The following is a 20,628-nucleotide window of genomic DNA, read 5'->3' as shown; positions in this document are numbered from 1 at the left end:
TAATTTATGAATAAGTTTAAAACAGTACAAAATTCATTCGATTGACCAATGCTATATTTGTATTAATTTAATGTGATTTTGCGAAGTACATATGTATTAGGTACATACTCTTTGTATATTATATTGTAAATATAGCAGTTTAAGGGGGTAGGAATATAAAAGTTTTATTTTTGATTTTATAACAAAATGAAAATGTTAAGGCACATTTTACTTATTGAAGCATGTTTTTTAGGGTTCCGTACCAAAAAGGTACAAAAAACCCTTATTTTTATAATAAATATTGTTTGCCCATGAAAACATTGTGTTATTTGAGAATGATATATTTTTAAAGAATTCTTGGTATAATTATACATTGTGATCATTTCAATTTATACGTGTTGGAAATAATTGTAAGTATTTATTTTGTCAAACCAATATAATTCAATATAATTAAGAACTTTAATTAAAATGGCCATGATAACAAATTTGTGAAAATATACAATCCTTGTGTTTTTATGCACAAAATATTTTGAATAATTAATTTCAAAATGTCAGCTGAGTATTAAGATTTTAAATTCTCTTTATAATTTCTAATTGTTATATTTTACTCCAACACTAATATTATTTTGGTTAGAAAATTTGTGATAAAGTACCAAGTATTTTGTATATGATATATAATAACGCTTATTTGTCCAAAAACCTCGACCTGTTGTGTTAGATTTAAGTTTTGATGCTTTTTTAGCTTGTAATATTTATTACAATATATTTTTGGTAACATGTACGCACCATGATATACGCAACTTTCTCTATGAAAATATATACATACTTTTATTTTTCTTTTCTATAAAGAAACAGGATGATAATTTTGAACCCTTTGGCCACTATTTTTGTATTCATATGTGACAGTATATAGATATACATGTCTATATTTAATTTCCAACTATTAAGGTTTTTTTATAATTTACGCGCTGTTTATAATCTGCACAATTTGAATACATTATTTTAGTCCAATAGTCTTATACTGCAGGTATATCATGTGATGAAGTACCGTTTGCTGTTTGCGAACAACTTATTTATTTATCGCATGGCCTTTATTTTTAACACATCATACTTTAGGTATGCCACGGCATATTGAACATTATATTACTCGTAAAAATGTATTTATCCGTATTTATATTACTTTAACACAATCGGATAGACAGGAATTTGAATCAAATTACATTTGTGGGAAATAATAAGGGTAAAATAATCGAAATGTGACACAAGTCTTGTTTTTCTTGTTTGAATAAAAGAAAAAAATGTACGCCAGTGACTTAATTTTCTGAACAGTTCTATCTTGTGAATCAGGGAACGATAGTTCGTTAGAAAAATACTATATGCCATTAGAAATCATAACTTTGTTTGCAACATAATGCTTGTATGTTAAATCATTTGGAAGTGTGACCCAGGAGACGGAAGAATGATAACCAGTATAACCACACAAAACGTCTATTCGCTCATATTTTAGGGCATTTTCAGAATTTGGGACCCAAAATTAGCGAAAGTTGTTAACAAAAATTAAATCGCTGTTAGTGTTGTAACGACAATTAATCATCAAATCTGTAAAAATTAACTTTTTTCACATTCTGAATGTAACACAAAAACAATATTTTTTATTGAAATTTTATGCTTAATTATCGTCACAAAACTGACAGCGAGTTAATTTTTGTTAACGACTTACGCTAATTTTGAGTCCAAATTCTGAAAATGCTCATTAATGCTTACTTGTAAACCTTGTAGAAGCTCTTTAGATTTATCCCCTTATTCATAAACGTTCACTAAGTTTATCAAGCCGATAAACTTTGTTTGTCCCTTTCCGACGTATTTGCACAGAATATTTATATAATAGAGTACAAGTAAAGAAGGCTCACTCCTTTATGCCGCCATTCTAAATTCTTACCTACATTAACAAAGGAGCAGTCGAAATTGAATTTGACTGAATGATTTGACCACTCGTGGCGCGGCGATAGAATCGCGGCGTGAGCCGCCCCTGGTATTGTTGTGATAGAAAGGGATAAATGAACTTTATCAGCTTGATAACTTTGAACGTTTATGAATAAGGGGTTATCATTTAACTGAGATGGTTTTTAAGAAGTTCACTCAATTATTTTCAACCACCTCTTCAATGGTAGCCCTTCGCGCTGTTTTGAGCAACTTATGCATAAATATATAAGTAATATTTAATATTTAAGTACTTAAGTAATACTAACCTTTGTGAGAAAATTTGCACTGTGATTTAAGTCTTGTAAGTCGGTTACTTAATGTAAATAAGTACAAATAAAATAATTGAAATTATACTTTCTTTCATTTTGTCTACCGCACTACCCTTTGAACTTCACGCCTGCGGCACACCTCGGACACTGGCGATCAAATACATGAAAGAGGCGCGTTTCTACGATAGTACTCTTTATTATACTGTGCCTGTGGCCTGTTTCACTTCATCGACAATTGTCGACCGACAGTGACACTTCGCCATTTATTGCCTGGGGGGCGATTTTTGAATCTCGCATACGGGATTTTGTCACTAAAATACCGGTTGAAAACGGTGACTTGCTTATTATTTTCAGTGACAATTTTCTGAATTCGAACGCGTGAGACCACAGAATATATAATAGTTGCTGAGACTCAAAAATCGGCCCGCTGTTCAAGGAAATATTGACGCTTAGTAATAATGTTACTTATCAACCCAGAAATAGGCACAGAATTGCCATTGGCACTGGTGAAATAGCCCGTGGGTTAGATATCGCGAAGTCGCATTTTCATGTACTCTGCGAATTCCAAAAAGGGTCTTTCAGATTTAGCATGTTTTACAATTAACAATTGTCTATTGATATAATAGTTTAGAAGTTGTCTCAATTATAGGAAGAAGTTAGAGGGTATCTAACAATAAAATAATAAATATAACAAGCAAAATTTACCTTTATTCTTTACATTGTTCGTGAATAAGATGTTCATAATATAATAATGAATAATATACATCATAATAAACGGGTAGGATAGTGTAAAACGTTATTTACATGAGTCCTTATATTACTTCGAGTCATCACAATTACAATTTTGCGTTTAAATAATAAGTGGGTTATTTGAGGCTATTTTAGATATGGAGTTACTGGTAAATAATTAATTCAGATAAGGATTTCATTTAACCTTTATTGCCTAAAAGAAGACCTTAGATTACAACCGGCGAACTTAATGCCACAAGGATTTTTTATCTGTGAACCTTTAAGCAAAGCAGTGGGATAAGAATTAGTTTATTAGTAATAAGAAATAATTACAATTAGGTACATTTATCCTGTGGCCCCACACCAGGCTAACCCTGTCACGTGGAAGCCAAAATTAGATGGACATAAAATATATTCGTGTCTTTATTTTTTCGTTTTTTGAAACATAGGTGTGTAATCTATGGCAGTATATTTGGCCGAAATCTAAAATTTATCTGTAAGACAGAAAGCGTAGAAAGCTATGTGGGGTGGGGGTGAGACACTATGTAGGTACTATCAGCTGCAAAAGTGCATGGAGATATTATGAATGAATTCATTGATAAAGCCATGTACTTTTGCAGCTGATAGTACGTGAGCTGCGAAATTGCATATAGAAATTATGAATGAATTCATGACAGTATATTCGCCATGCACTCTTAGAGCTGACTGTACTTAGTTGTATTACACCAATATATATGAAAAATGAAAATGAAATATCTTTTTATTTCATATATACAGGTGTACATACATTTAAGCAAAATATTAGTGGATCAAAACAATGAAAATAAAAATCAAAAACTCATTAACTCATAACCCATATAACCCATTCATTGCTAATCACGACACATACAGCGCGTAAACCTAATAAGGGCGATAAATGAAACCAGGCATATAATTCAATATTGTTATCATTAATTAAGGGGTGTTTTTGAGTTACTCTTAATTTTCACCCCATAATGAATTTTTGAAAAAAATCCCAGCAGCAATGTACTGTAAACGTGGTTGCGATGACAATCAATGACAACTGTCAACGAGCGTTAAACGCGAGTGTGTTTAACCGAATTAATTTGTATGGATAAAAAAAATATTTCAATTTTAAGTAAAAGTTATCTAATTCCATTTTTTATTTCCTATACTCACAACCGTTAAGAGGTTCGCCCGTATTAGGTTTACACCCTGTATATGGTCGTTCTGCCTCTACGACACATTTTCGCTACATACCTACGAGGAAATCCATGCATGTACCGTAGCTCAGCGGTGAATGTGTAGAGAAAACTACGAACTACAGCGTAGCAGATGTAGCATATACTACGTTTTCGTAGCGCTACGATCATATTTCTTTCTATAGGAAACCGACTACGAATCGCCGAGCATTAAAAGCTACTATTTAAAATTATAAATTAATCGCTGGATTACTCCCGTGATGGGTCACTCCCACAAATTAGCCGAGGCGGAGACGTGGTCTACGATAGAACGAGCCTAGAAGGTGATTGTTCACCATTTATTTTAAGGTTTCTGGGAATGCTGGGTTATATGAATATATGTTCACTACTAGATTTATCAGTATTTTCTATTATTAGCTTTTTGTCTATGTCATGAACAGAAACAAACTTTCATAAAGGCATGCATAATTTTAATTATAGCTCCATATCTACAATAGCCACCGTTGAAGTAAAAGTGAAGCTATGTATGCGATGAGCCGTGCTCCAGATGAGAGATGTGACCATATATCTTAATAAGTGAAATCATTTTCTAACAGGCTATCGATATTAATCTATTAGAAAAATAAAATACACACTTCTGGACTTGCAGGCGTCCACAGGCTACAGAAACTTAAAATCAGACGCTGAGTTTGCTTGTTAGCGTGTGGTATAAAAAAAATCAGCGCCATATAATCACATCTCTGTATTTCATTTAAATTTTCGCATTTAAAAAAGCACAAGAACTATTTTTTTGTTTTTGGGTCAAATTTTGTTGTTGATGGCAAAAAAGAGTAGAGAAACGGAACAAATTGTTTTATCACAATATTCACAATGTATCAAAACTTACTGTTCTCAAACATAAGTGTCACAATAGGGAACTTGACTGTAGTAAAACAATAGTTATTTGTTATACAAGGGGACAAGGTTGTTGTTTAACCGCACGTGCCAATATTGATACCCGAGCAAGCGAAAGATTCCAAAAAGTGGAATCTTGAGCGTTGCGAGGGTATCAAGGCACGAAGGTTAAACAAACTTTGTCACCGAGTGAAACACAAAATTTTTCACCACACCAACACGAACAAAATACTGACTATAAAACATCAAAATAAATGCCATCAAAATCCATCAATTTATTCAATATTTATGATTCAAATTCATCATTTATAGGCAAAATCTAGCAGCCAGATTAAGACATCGAGTTAAAATTCGTATGAAATTACTTTGCCCCCTTGTGAATAAAATGCAATTTTGCTATCTCTTTTCGAATAGCAAAGAAAGCCTTTACCAGTTGGTGTGGTGAAAAATATTTATATCGTGCACGAAATAAAGTTGATGATAAATAATTATAAGAAAAACAAGGACAGAAGTCACAGTAGTTATTTTTAAATCCAATTTCTATTTAATAAGTCAATTACTTTATATCCATACTAATATTATAAATGGGAAAGTGTGTGTGTCTGTTTATTTGTCCGCTTTTCACGGCAAAACGGAGCGACGAATTGATGTCATTTGTTAAGTGGAGATAGTTGAAGGGATGGAGAGTGACATAGGCTACTTTTTGTCTCTTTCTAACGCGAGCGAAGCCGCGGGCAAAAGCCAGTATTTCTATAAAGTAACTGAGTCGACCGTGACGTCACTCAATTCGATTTCATATAAATTCCGTACTGACAAGTCGTTCAAATTCGTTTTGACAGTTCTTAAAAAGAAGTTGATTTGACTAGGAGGCAAGTAGCCTATAGTTGACACATGCAAATCGGTTTACATAAACGGTGGCGTATTATTTTCTACCTACCTACTCTTTTTTGCCAGGCTGTAATTTATGTTGATCCACTCAATGTGGGCCTCAAAGTTGACCTGCCAACATGATGGTAGGTACTCATAATTAGAGAGCGGATTTCATGTAGCGATTTAAATATTAATATGGATATGATTAGTGCATTTTTTAATTACAATGTCATGTAGATTATAATAGGTCTTACAATCTTTCGCATCTACATCGCACACCGCAAACTTCGCTGACTAAATTAGATTAAATTAATGTTATTTTTTGTAAATGTAATTTTTCTTTTCTATAAATGTCGTTATTTTTGTAAATAACTACATTTAAAGAAAAGTATTTCATTCTAAATAAAAGAGTTTGTATACAGGAAGCGAATTATTTTCATTTTTCTATTCTTTGAGTCTTAAATTTTTCAGGAATATATATATAATAAATTATTAAAATAAGGCGTGAATACAGAGATCAAATTCTACTATATAAAATCTTAAACGGACTGATGGACTCCCCCGCGCTGCTCGGCCGCGCCGCCCTGCGATGCCCGAACCACCGCACGCGCTCCTCTAAATTATTTGCTGTTCCTTCTCATAGAACAACATATGCACGGAACAGATTTATCGTAAGAGCGTGTAGAAATTATAATGATAAATACTGTCATATTGACATGTTTCACATTTCATCAGTACCAAAATTTGTTTCTGCAATTAAGAGCAAATAAATAAAATATATATATAATTTAAATAGTAATAACATTGGATACCTACTCAAAATTCAAAATTTAAATGTATTAATTCTAGACATTTTGTTTATTAAGTAGATACTTAGTTTGATAAGTTAGAGTAAGGCATGTGGGCATTTATTAATATGCATATACATACATACAACATACAATCACGCCTGTATTCCATAAAGGGGTAGGCAGAGCACATGAAACAACTAAAGCTTCAGTGCCACTCTTGGCAAATAAGGGGTTGAAAGAAAACGAAACTGTGACATTGCAGTGACAGGTTGCCAGCCTCTCGCCTACGCCACAATTTAACCCATATCCCATAGTCGCCTTCTACGACACCCACGGGAAGAAAGGGGGTGGTGAAATTCTTAACCCGTCACCACACAGACACATATATAATATGCATATTTAATCTAAAATCAGTTATGTTTAACATTACATATGTATATTTCGTTTGATTATAATTGTAGAACAAGTCATGTCTTCCCTGAGCAACCATAATTGTTAAATTCAGTAGTGGAAACTGTTTTTGGCCTATGTATATCTAAATTGTAATCTTTTATATGTGTTATTTTCGCTGTTTGTTTCCCATTATCAATAATAAAAAATATATATATATATATATATAGAAGTTTTTACAGGAATATATATAAATAAATTATTAAAAATTAACAAACATTTTTTTTATTTATTAATTTTATTATGTTTGCCCAATATTCACAAAAGCATACAAAAAGGGTTTTACTTTTATACATTTTTGAGTGTAGAAAAATAATAAATTATGCGAGTCATATCCATATTAATATTTAAATCGCTACATGAAATCCGCTCTCTACTCATAATGTTTCAGACAATAAGTCTAAGGTAACAGTTCACACGATTTTCCACCTATTGGCTATAGTAACGGTGCACTTATATCGTATGTGACACTACAGCGATGGTCCTATATCAGATCACCTTTTGAACAATATTTATTTATCTGAAAAATATTGGCGATGATTTGATAAAATTTTAATACTAATGCTTTCTAACATCACAAATACCCTATTGTGAATTTTTTATTTAGGGTCAGCTTAAGCAAGATTTTTTTCCTGTCGAAGATTTATATATGACTCAAGCTAGATTAAATTAGGTACTTAAATCAAGTCATCGCCAATTTTCGAAAAAGGTAGGTATAATGACTAAAATGTCACAGACAAACCAAAAGTTCAGGTTTTTCATGAAATACCTAAAATGACAGTTACACACATTACACTTAATATTATTAAACTTATATATCATTTATATAATTAAGGCAATTTGAAATTATATTTACAATTTTAAAACTAAAGATGTGATAATTTAAATTATAATAACAAATTATTGATATGCAGTAAGTAGAAACGTTTTGAGCCTTATACTTGCAATCACAGAGTATTAAATATCCAATAATTATTCGATTTACACTCGACAACTTACATTTACAATTATTATGAAAAACTTTAACATATTGCTTATATTTTAATTGAGTGCGTTTACTTTAGGTAAGTTATATATATTGTAAAAAGTTAAATTAAATAAATGAATAAGGGTTTTTAGATTTTGGTTCAAACTTTTTTCAATATTTTATTTTTTGAAGCCGAAATATTTTCTCGAAAGGTGCTTAGTGCTATAGTATATATATCCACCTATTTGTGATTCGATAAAATAGGTATGTCCTATAGTCTGTAATCAAGATAAAGATAAAATTAAATAATGTTCATCTCATATCATAAATATATTTCAACAGTACCAAGACTGTATATAAATAAAATAATACATTATTTAAAATATTTCTTTGATGTGGATGTATAGAAAGAAGTGTAGGCAAACTATTTTCGTGTTTTAATCGAATGGCAGTGAAGGCATCTCGTGCGAAAGAATATGTACAGAAGGACGTCGTAGAAGGGAGATATAGAGCTATTCACACAAACAAGAAAAACTAAGCCACAATTTTAAGAGTTAAGTATTAGAAAATCAGTCTCAATGAACAGGCCATTAATTTCATGACTTTCATATTTATACTATTAAATATTGCGATAATCTAGCAGAAATTATGACTTACCGATAGGCCTTTAAGAACACGTTTTAGCGTTACTTTTAATATTATAATTATTTAATGACTGCTAGCGTTCGGTATACTTTTATTTGGTTTTTCAAGTTTATGGTCATATCGCTTTCAGTGAGTAGGCTACGAACATCTTCAAACGTTACATTATAGCTGCGGAATAGTACCTTTTGCTACTATATGACAAGCCAGAATTGCCCATAACGAGTGAAAATAGCAGTAATAGTTTTGATTGATCAAAATACTCACTACTAAATATTTTTCTTGAAAACGACACGTTTTACTAAGGTTACCTTTGGATTGTGTAAATTGATAAGTAATGGACATTATAAACTGATAAAAAAGGATAAAGTTTCAGTTTCAGAATGACTAGAATGCTGAGAGTATGTAATTTAATATAATTTTATTTATGAAGTGAATTACTGGCTATGGTCAAGTATTTATTTATGCAATTTGATGTAACACAAGTCAACAGTTATGGTTTTGTTAAGTGTTTAAAATTATCACTCCTAGTAAATTAGCGTTCATATGCTTATTTTTACATATTGTTGATCTGTGATACATCAAAAGTCACTTGATCAAACTTTATTTATGTATTACTTATTTTAATGCAATCGTATACCAGCCAAGTAGCTTCTTCAAGAAAATTGACCAAAACATAAATGTGCAGCTGCTAAATATGTGTGACAACATCAACGTTTAAATATTATACATACCTAAATATTAAGATACACAGACAGTAAACACAAGCATTGGTTCCCCCACACAGTTCGTCAGTCTTTGAACAGTCGAATCACAAAATTATTGCTGGAACTGTATCTAATGACATTAATTATCTAACACTTCTGGGGATGGGTGAAAAACTTTTCTTGTAACATTTTGTCATGATTCCGGTATCTCTTAAAATCCTGGTTTTACGATATTTAAAATTGTAGCGCATATAACATTAATCTACCAACAAATTATGGTATATTGTTGCCAATGCCTAGGGACAAAATAAGAACAAAAAGAGGTTATCCACCCGGATAGTATCGGCCTTTACAAACCATTAGGAAATTATATTTAATTATTGTAAGATTGTTTTGATTTGTATAAATCCATTTTTATATTGATTAATCGTAGAGGCCGATACTCAATTTTCTCGAGTAACTAAAGGAAATATTTACGGAAATGTCTAAAATATGTAGAAACACGAGGAGTATAGTCCATCTACTGTCCTGGTATAGGTACCCTGTACGGGTATAGGTACACTACTGGTTTATTTAGGGTTCTAGGTTTGCGCTAGTATGGTTTAGTATTAGAGATTCTACGATTATATAAAATAATTTTAGGGCTAATAAATGTGACAACTCACATGAACAACAAGAAATTTGTCGATGTTTTTTGACTAAAGACGTACCTACATGTTGTAAAGGAAAATTGTCATATCATGTGGATTGTAACAAATTATTTTATGAATTACTTTAGGGTAAAGGCTTACAAGCTGTCTATCAGGCCTTTCTATGTTAATTAATACTCTAATCGCATTTTTTTCTTGGATTTTTCCATAAAATAATTTTAAAAACGCACTACGGACTTTTTGCTATCGTATTACGAGCCTGTATTTCAAATTCTTAGTTTAGGTGTAGGGATCTAGACTAGCTTCAAACTGTGCCTCCAATAAATATGGCTCATACATGGGTTCTTACGGCTACATACTACCTTTCTGACTTTAATGTAGTTCCAACAAAAACAAAGGAAAATCGAATAACATTTATAAGTTAACTAGACATTATTGCGTTCTCTATTCTATTGGTGCGTCTGTTAAAGGTACTAAATGTAGCTAGGTATACTTAAATATCCTTAGAATACTTACCGTAATACACAATATACGTTTGAGATTACGCTTGTATATTAGTAATTGTGCAATGGTATACCGTTAGTTTGGTACCTTTCTTTCGTCTAAACGTGACAAAGTATTTACATTTCTCTCAAGATCCCCATATTTACAATACTTATTATTAATGTATATACATAACAGCAAAAAGTGCGCAAAAACGATCTCACAAAATATGCATTTGAGCAATACGTATAATACATTTACAAAAGCATTTTACATAGTCAATAATCTAACGAACAGGAAATTATTTAGCGGAACATTAAAAAACAAGGTAAAATTAACATTATCTATTCTATATCTAATTACGACTAACTTCTTACTAATGAATATAAAAACACCGAGTAGGTATTAATGTCCGTATCAACTACGAGGATGAACAAACATCCTTATAATAAGTTATTGCTATAAGACAATTATTTACAGTAAGAATCACGTATAAGTTCAAGACATCAAAAGTGGAACTGAAGAAAAAGAAAACTCGACACGATGGTTATCTACAATAAGTACTAATTGTTAAAATCGTCAACACTCCTGAAGAACCATTACATTATAATTATATCACATTAGATTAGAATTTTGTATACTCATGTGTCAGCTGACAGTTGTCAAAAACGTGGACATTGTCGAGTACGCAACTATTCAAACTTTCACCGCAACGCACTCTTATTGCTAACGTAAAACTGCACTCACGTAAACACAAAGTTCATTTTCAATCGGAATTATCATGGCAAGTTGCCGTGTTTAGTATCCTAGTATCTTCACTTAACAACGATCGGTCGTACCGCCTCTGTCGGGCGATTTTAGGCCTCCCGGGGCCTAATAAAGGTGCTGATATCGCGTGTGTCGGCATACAGTTTAAGTCCTTCCGACCTTGTAAAGGGGCGAAGTTACACTCGAAGACTCATCGCCCTCATCATCCGATAGCGCTGGATAGCTTTCTTTCATTTTCAAGCTTCGTTCCAAACGTCGAAGGAACCTATGCAAAGAAAACTCAAATTTAGTATTATTCAGTAATAGAGTACTTTACTTGCCTGTATACTTAAAATAAAATATTTTTATACCAGGCACGAAATAAATCATAAGCTAATTATTAGAAAAATATGGAAAGTAGGTAGTTATTTTTAAACCCAATTTCTATTTAAAAATTGGAGAGAAATATACAAAATACGTAAATGAGTTCACTGTGACGTCACTCGACAAGTCGACACGATTTCATATTAATTCCATATCAGCACATCATTCAAATTCGTTTTGACAGTTCTTAAAAAGATGCTGATTTGACTGGAATTAGTTACACCCGTCAAAGTATGAACAATTTGTATTTACCTAATTTGGTTGCTGATGGTTCTTAACTTATTTACTTTTACAGGTTTTCGGGAGTCCTCCGTTAGATCGAGACTTGATGAGATTTTGGATGAAGTGTCCTGTAATAGAAATTACTGTTAGGGTACAATAAAAAAATACGTAACGTATACACTTTTTTAATAACATCTGTGATACTCATGCTTCAAGAATGATATGCTCGTGGTAACTAAACTAATGAAGACTATATATTCGCTACAGAAAATAGTTGGAATGATTGAGTACTGAGCCATACAGTATAAGAACCAGAATGATACTGTCAAATAGCCTTTACGGAGTTTATACTACGTACTAAAATAACGTATAGGTTATGAATGTTACGACTCGGGTATTAATGTATTATGCACCTAAGTGTATGTATGTTTGTATATGTCACATGTATGATCTATGTAGACTCAACACTAGGTAGTTTTGTTGTGAACAACACGATGCAATATCGAGCGGAAAGTAATATTACTTGGTATTTTTGGTCATTATTCAACTAGTCAAAGTTACAAAATGACTTTAAGAAAGTCACTTTATTATTCAATATTTAGTAGAGGTAACACAGTTATTTTATACAGGTATACACATATTCTTTGAAATCTGAATAAATATTTATATTGTCACTTAAATTATAATATAAAGTAAAAGTGGTCTCAACAATTTAAGTAATGAGCTTGAACTGTGACTAGTTGAATTGTGTGAATGGTATGTATGTGTACGATCGTCAACAGACGGCTGCGCATGCAAACGCCAACGTAATGAAGGTTCTAACTTCACAGATCACCTCGGAACTACGGCATTTTTGTCTTCTCAGCGGTTTCCGCAACCTAGTCGGCTCACTTGGCTGAAAATAACATAATAACTACACACCTAGCCTTTAAACATAACGGCGAACTAAGAAATAAAACATTCCTCTATTCTTAAAGCGGGTATTTACTGTGTAATGTTTAGGAAAAGTGCAATGAAACAATCCGTTTGCCAACTCAAAGAGAACTGATTTATTTCGATCAAGCCTACCCTCAATACATGCATTCCTATTCTACCTACATATACAACATGTCCCTTCTTCGTAACGGGCTAGAATAGGTATACTTAGGACTAATACTTGTGGTAATCTTAATTACACTTTTCTTACAAAAGTCTAACAAGATAACAATGATTGCATAATTATCATGCCAAATTATTTACAGTTAATTATTTGTTATTTATTTCTACTATTTATTTTTACATTGCTATGTTATTTATTTCTACATTATATTTATTAAATGTACTGTATCGTTTTATTAATTATATTTATCATCTCACAGTGAAGCGGTTAAGATAAAAAATGTAGTTACATAGTTATTAAAAATTATTACATTGAGCAGAAAAGTTTAAATAGAGGTATTTTAATAGTTAGGTAACAATATTCCTTCATTGTAAATGCATTTATTTTACTTACATGCTTTATTAGCCTATATTAGTTTACAATTTAATAAGGAACAAGCAGATTGTTGTTGTTTATGACATATGTGTGTGTTTTTACTATGCTTAATTGATAAGTTCCTACCTATATCTATAACTATTATCACAAACGGTCGGGTGGATGGACCTGCCGACCGGAGCGCGTTACGTAACAGCCAGCTGTTTGCGCGCGCCCAGGATTATCATTGCTGACGATGCGTTGCGATTGTGCATTGGAAATCGTGTTGTTATTGTCTTCAAAATCATCATAATATTTGTTCGAATTGTAAGCAGAGTTATGGTTTCTTTCGGATATAGGCTGGCTATACATTTGGTTATTTTGTGGCTGTGATAGAATGTGCTGTCTGTTTCTACGATACCGTGAGCCGTCCGGCGCGCGAAGCCAGTAGGAGCGAGGCTGAGCCGCCTCTCCCTCCACTCGCGCTGGCACCCAGCGTGCTTTACGGCCAGTGTTCGGCTCCCGCATTCGGACTTGTTCGTTTGGAGCAAGCTGTTTTAGTGGCCGGGTTCCGATATCATATCGTTCTTTTGCTTTTATATATTTATTTAACCTAAATTTTTGAACAGTTACTGAAGTAGGTACCTTTGGCGCTAGTAATTGTTCTGAAACGGGCAGTCTAGTATTGAGCCTTCGCGCCATGAGGAGTTGTGCCGGAGAGTATGACTCGCCGGAGACTGGAGTGTTGCGGAAGTTTAAAAGCGCCAAATATGGATCGGTGCCTTCACTGTGCGCCTTTTCCATAAGGTTCTTAATCGTTTGCACGTTTCGTTCAGCAAGGCCGTTGGATCTTGAATAATAAGGAGAACTCGTGACATGTTCGAATTCCCATTTTTCCACGAAAGATTCGAATATTGCCGAAGTAAACTGCCGACCATTGTCCGACACGAGTTTTTTGGGAATGCCGTGACGGGCAAAAATAGATTTTAGCTGGTTAATAATGGTTTCACTTCGAATATCCGATAAAGAAGCAACTTCGACATATTTGGAATAATAATCCACTACTATAATGTAATGTTTATTTCTAAATTCAAATAGGTCAGTGGCTAGCACTTCCCAGGGTCTCCCAGGTACTTGATGTGGGAGCAGCGGCTCGCGCGGCTGCGCGGCGCGGCGCTCGGCGCACGTGGCGCACGCCGCCACCAGCGCCTCCACCTGCGCCGACATGCCGGGCCACCACATCACGTCTCGCGCTCGGTATTTGCACTTTTCAATGCCTAAATGTCCCTCGTGGATTCTTTGCAGCATTTCTTTCCGGAGGCTAGTAGGTATTACCACGCGATTGCCTCGGAAAACTATGCCCTTTATTACGTGAAGCTCCTCCTTGATACCCCAATACGGCTTAGCCTCACTTTCAAGGATATTTTTGGTATGTGGCCAGCCTTTCATACAGTACTGCCTGACGTTGTCGAGCCCTGGTTCTTTGTCCGTTTCCTCTTTGATCTTCTTCAGCTTGTCCGAGCTAAAGTTGACGCTGTCGTATAGAGCGTTTACGTGAACGTCAATGTCACTTCCAGTTTTGTCGTCGCACGCGTCGTCGGTCGGAGCGCGTGAAAGTGTGTCGGCGACATACATTAGCCTCCCGGGAACATATTTAATCTGTATAGAGTATTTTTGGAGTCTTAATAGCATCCTCTGTAGTCGTACAGGCGTGTCATTGAGGGCCTTTTTAAAAATCGCCTCTAGAGGTTTATGATCACTCTCCACTAATACATTTTTATGGCCATAAATAAATTGATGGAATTTTTGGCAACCAAACAGAATTGCCAATAATTCTTTTTCAATTTGCGCCCAACGCGTTTCGGCAGGCGTAAGTGTGCGGGCAGCAAAGGCGACCGGCCGCCCGCCCTGCAGCAAGCACGCGCCCAGCCCTCGCGAGCTCGCGTCTACCGACACTACCACCCCCTCTCCGGGGTCATAATATCGCAGCGTTGGCGCCTCCATCAAACATCTTTTTACTTTATTGAACGCGTTTGTGTGAATTTCATACCACTGAAATTCGCTATCCCTCTTTAACAGTCCTCTTAATGGTTCTACCAATTCAGCATAGTTTGGCAAGAATCTCGACACATAATTCGTCATCCCTAGGAACCTCTCTAAATCTTTCCTGCAGCCAGGAGGGGGCATGTCCCTGATCGCTTTCACTCGGTCGCTGTCGGGGCGCATGCCCATTGAATCAAACACGTGACCTAAGTATTTGACTTCCTGCACACCCAAAACACATTTCTCTTTATTAAATCTCACTCCGTTATCTAACGCGCGCTGCAGTACGGCCTCCAACCTAGAATCGTGCTCTTCTTTTGTTCTCCCGTATACGAGCAAATCGTCTATAAAACATTCCACTCCCTCCATTGAAAATATCTTTACCATAGCATTATGAAACACCTCCGACGCGGAACAGATGCCAAAAGGTAAACGTAAGAATTTCCATCTTCCAAATGGTGTAGCAAAGGTACATAATTTTGAACTTTCCTCGTCAAGAACGATCATGTAAAAACCCTTGCTAGCATCTAAATGTGAAAAATATTTCGCTCCTGCTAGATTTGCTGTAACCTCGTCTAGTGTGGGAAGTTGAAAGTGACTACGTTTAATGGCCTTATTCAAATTTTGGGGATCAATACACAATCGCAATTTGCCGTCCGGTTTCTCAACGAGAACAATACTCGACACCCAGTCGGTAGGTTCATCCACGGGCTCAATAATGTCCAGCTCCTGCAGCCGATCCAGCTCCTCTCTCAGTCGCGGTCTTAGTTTAATAGGTATTTTCCTTGAACATCTTACGACGGGAGGAACTGAATCGTCTACAGTTAATTTGTGTACACCTGGTAAACGACCGATTCCCTCAAACACAGTTTTATATTTGTTTACTAAATCAATGCAATTACTATTATTTGAAATCTCATATATCCTTTTAACTAAATTTAACTCACTACATAAATCTCGTGACAATAAATTATTACAATTAACGTCTAGCACATAAATTTTGCCTTTGCATTTTTTCTCACTGTTATGATGCGAAAACTCAGCTATAAAATATCCCACCACAGGTAAAACGTTCCTACTAACCTCACGTAATACCGTACCGGCATTACTCAAAATGTCCTCACTGTAGCCTGCCGCCCGGAAGCTGTCGCGCGACATGACGCAGGCGTCCGCGCCGCAGTCCAACTTGAACGTCACAGGAATTCCATTCACCGCTACACTCTCGAACCACCCTTTGCTGTCGAGCGACAAAATCTCCACTCCATGTATTATTAGTTCATCGCAATCACTTATCTCGTCCGTAGTATTATACACTTCCCGTACGTAATTACTTCTGCAGCACCGCATAAAATGTCCGAAACGATCACATCTGTAACACTTGACCTTGTACGCGGGACACTGGTCACGTTCGTGTACGTAGTCGCAGTTTGTACATTTGAATTTAGAACCACTCCCGCCACGATATTGTTGTTGTGGTCGTCGCGGTGCTGGCGCGCCCGCCCCAGCGGCGCGCGAGTTGGACGGCGTCGGCGTCGGCGCCGGCGCGCGGCGGTGAGGGCGCGCTCGAACTTGCTCGACGTCGGCGAGCGGCGCGCTCGTACTTGCCCGTGTCGACTCCGCGCCCGCTCCCCCCGCACCACTCCCGCCTGCTCACTCGCTAATTCTGCTGCGCGACACCAAGCCGTCGCATCCTCCAATTTTAAATCCTTTTTCCTTAACATTCTCTCTCTTAATTGACCATCTTTAATTCCCCGGATCACTTGAGTTAGAATCAAACTTTCCCTCAATGTCCCAAACTCACACGTTTTACTTTTAACACGAAGTGACGCTAAATATTTATCGAAATCTTCATTCGTTTGATATGTCTCAAAAAATAAGTGCCGTTCGAAATTAACGTTTTTCTGTGGGTCACAGCGGTCACTGAACTTTGTACATAAAGCCTCGTAATCACTTTGTTCACTCGAACTGATATCAAACTCTTCATAAAGGTCACGGCCAGTTTTACCTATTACATGAAGTAACAGGGCACATTTTTCACGACTTGATGACTTTTCTCGACCCGATGCAATTAGGTACCAATCGAACGTTTGCTTCCAGTCCCGCCAGTTATCGGCGAGGTTGCCCGTGCCCAACATGGCGGGTGGTTGCTGCACCGCCGTGTACGCTGTGCCGCTTGTGACCGCGCCTGATTTATTACGCGCCGCCTTATCACTTTTGCTTTCATTGTCACTCATGTCCACTAAGCAATTGTCACAATCTTTTGACCAATCTAACACGAATATTCACACCTGACACCATGTAATGTTTAGGAAAAGTGCAATGAAACAATCCGTTTGCCAACTCAAAGAGAACTGATTTATTTCGATCAAGCCTACCCTCAATACATGCATTCCTATTCTACCTACATATACAACAACTGAAATCCATAGAAAAATTGTTTATTTATAAAAACGAATCAAAAGAGCTGGCAAAATTAATAACAATAGCAAGAATTGTAATAGTACAGCTCTGATAGTAAACTGGAATAATTTGCGTGTTTTCAAGTAGTTGAAGTGATTTTGTGCGAGTATTTGCTTGGCCAGAAATATAGTGTCTAAAGACTAAAGTGCAATAATAAATTAAAATGTGAATGGTTAATGATAATGCCTTAATTGCTAATACAAAATTAGACATAAATATAAATAAACACTGCGAATGTGTAACTATCAAGTTTGATTAACACATTGGACGGTTGGGAAAACGTTTAATTTAAAGGTTATGACTGCAACATATTGCAAATGTACTTAAATAGGTATTTATATTTAACAACACACTCTTAAGTGGTGTATGTAAAAAAAATACGAAACAAATCTAAGGATAAATAAATTGTGCCTTTCAATAATTACGATACCTAAAAAGTGTATTTACCTCAAAAGTAGCTATTATCAAGTCCACAGTAAACTATAAGTAGATCGTGATTCATTCACGAAGACATACAGATATACCTACTTACAGAAAGGTATTTGGATCTAAGTAGGCCCATCGTTTTTGCCCATTGAAATTACTTCTTGCGAGCGCGAGCGCCGGCACCCGGATTTGTGGCCTCGGCCGCCGCGCCGGGGAAATAGGATAGGCGCTACACGCCTCGTCTACAGGCCTCACACTTCTAGATCTAAACACTCACACACCTGCATATCCAAATTCGGCACAATCCTCAAGACTAATCTGTACGTAGTTGATGTCGTCCGCGCGGACCCGTCCGATTTACTCTAAAACGTTCCTTGCGGGGCGGATCACGCAGTCGGTCCTCGTGACACTAAACCAGCGTCAGGTCTTCCCGAATGACTCACACACCTGCATATCCAAATCGGGCAGTCGCAGCTCCCTAGCGGAAGCCACGGAGGCGACGGAGGCTGCCGACACGGAGTCCTCGCTGGAGGACGAGGAGGGCGGGGCGGGGGCCTGCGAGCGCGAGCGCCGGCGCCCCGACTTGCGGCCGCGGCCGCCGTCGCGGGGCCCGGGTACCTGGGGAAATAGGTTAGAGTTTAGCGCAGGTATTATGGAGTAATAGCAGGGCCAGCCGAGAGTATAATTTTTCACCGCACCAAGTGCCACCGCGACTGCATTCTATCCACGGCAGTGCAGAGTAATTTCATACAAATCTTAACATGATGCATGATGGTAGAATGGTAAATAAATTGAGGAATCTTTGTTTTTAACTCCCGACGCAAAAACGACTGGGTGTTATAAGTTTGACGTGTCTGTCTGTCTGTCTGTGTGTGTGTCTTTCTGTGGCATCGTAGCTTCCGAAAGGATGAACCGATTTAGATTTGTTTTTTTTTATTTGAATTGAAAGCTGAGTTAGTCGGGAATGTTCTTAGCCATGTTTCATGAAAATCGGTCCACTATGTCGCGAGGTTTTTTCAAAATTTTAATGTTGTGGTTAGGTTATAATTAATTGATTCTCACTGATGCAGTACTCAAGAAGTTTGCACAATTTGGATTATGATATTCATGATACTGAGCAAGATCTACCAGATTTCCCAAAATGACCCATGAGCTAGGTTACATGTATGAAACTGTCCTTCTTGTTACTAGATATCTATTATACATTTTCACATTCAGATTCAATGGTTTATTTACGGTATAAACATATAATTAACTACACAAGTATTTTACTACAACAATTTTTTTTTGAGAATCTCGTTCGTTTTAGGAAACACTCTGTAGCTTGCTGAAGTTAACGGAATGGTGGCCGCTTACAGACGTAAGAAGCGCTTGGCATCCGTTAGCTCGTTGGGTGGACGACATCCGCAAGTCACAACTGGATGAGACTAGCTCAGGACCGGGATACATGGCATACTAGAAGAGAGGCCTATGCTCAGCAGTGGGCGATAAAGGGCTGATATGATGATGATGATGATGTAGCTTATTAAGAGGTTTACTTACCTCTAAGAGGTTATGCATGGAATGCGGCATATGTGGAAGTGCCGACTTGGTCGTCCCACTCGCTTCATGCGACACTGTCCTGGTCGTTCTTCTATCTCTCTTCCTCCCAGACTTCTTCTGCGTGTTCAGACCTCCTTTACAGCTTGTCCCTTTCACACACTCTGAACTTGGGAAATCATAGAGTCCATCAGAATCAGTGAAAGGTAGTTGTCTCCCGTAGAACTGAGGGGAGAAGCGACCTAAGGTAGCCTTGTCGCTTAAAGGTGACTCGCTACGGGAACTTACAGGGCTCAAAGGCCTGGTGAGATCAGTAAGTAAAGTCGGTGGTCGCAAACTCGCTTTCTCATCTAACTCTCTTTCAACGCTCAAGCATTTGACGATTGAGCATTTGGTTACGCCACTAGGGAGCATAACGTTTGAGGCACATCTAACTCTTTTAGAACTACGAGGGTCTCCATTTCTTTGGCGCTGGACGGTACATCGTCTACCCTCTCGTCTGTTCCTATGCCTTCGTCGTTAGATTCAAGCAAAGGATCGTCAGATAGCGTCTCTGAATCTGATCGACCTCTTCTCCTTTCCTTTGAATCGTCGTTGGATGAGGCTGGACTTGAATTTGTTTTCATTAACGGTCGTCTTCTTTGAAAACAGGACGGTCCTCCGCCAGAGCCGGGGTCCTCCATTTCCGATGGACATAATGGATTACTAGATCCACATCTCGAAGGTCCCGGACTTGCC

At 36.5% G+C, this 20,628-nt stretch overlaps 1 protein-coding gene across 1 annotated transcript; it reads right to left on the bottom strand.

Moving 5' to 3' along the window:
* Window positions 1-10,805: 10,805 nt before the first annotated feature.
* On the bottom strand, window positions 10,806-20,481 carry LOC125232180. The gene is made up of 4 exons (XM_048137810.1): window positions 19,894-20,481; window positions 18,799-18,969; window positions 12,000-12,097; window positions 10,806-11,649 (listed from the first exon to the last, which is right to left on the bottom strand). The coding sequence occupies exons 1-4, from the start codon at window positions 20,302-20,304 to the stop codon at window positions 11,529-11,531; spliced, it is 801 nt and encodes a 266-aa protein (XP_047993767.1). The 5' UTR covers window positions 20,305-20,481; the 3' UTR covers window positions 10,806-11,528.
* Window positions 20,482-20,628: the final 147 nt, after the last annotated feature.

This window comes from Leguminivora glycinivorella, chromosome 12 (genome assembly GCF_023078275.1).
Source record: "Leguminivora glycinivorella isolate SPB_JAAS2020 chromosome 12, LegGlyc_1.1, whole genome shotgun sequence".
Lineage (NCBI taxonomy): Eukaryota > Metazoa > Arthropoda > Insecta > Lepidoptera > Tortricidae > Leguminivora > Leguminivora glycinivorella.
The sequence above is the reverse complement of the archived record's forward strand: the minus strand, read 5'-3'. Positions and strand labels throughout refer to the sequence as shown.

What these genes read in the sequence shown, in the direction of transcription:
- LOC125232180 (XM_048137810.1), bottom strand. Translation starts at nt 20,304, where the DNA reads ATGCTCCCTAGTGGCGTAACCAAATGCTCAATCGTCAAATGCTTGAGC. An exon ending in TGCCCGATTTGGATATGCAG is followed by an intron (nt 12,098 to 18,798) that starts GTGTGTGAGTCA and finishes TTTCTATTACAG; the next exon opens with GACACTTCATCCAAAATCTC. An exon ending in ACCATCAGCAACCAAATTAG is followed by an intron (nt 11,650 to 11,999) that starts GTAAATACAAAT and finishes TTCTTTGCATAG; the next exon opens with GTTCCTTCGACGTTTGGAAC.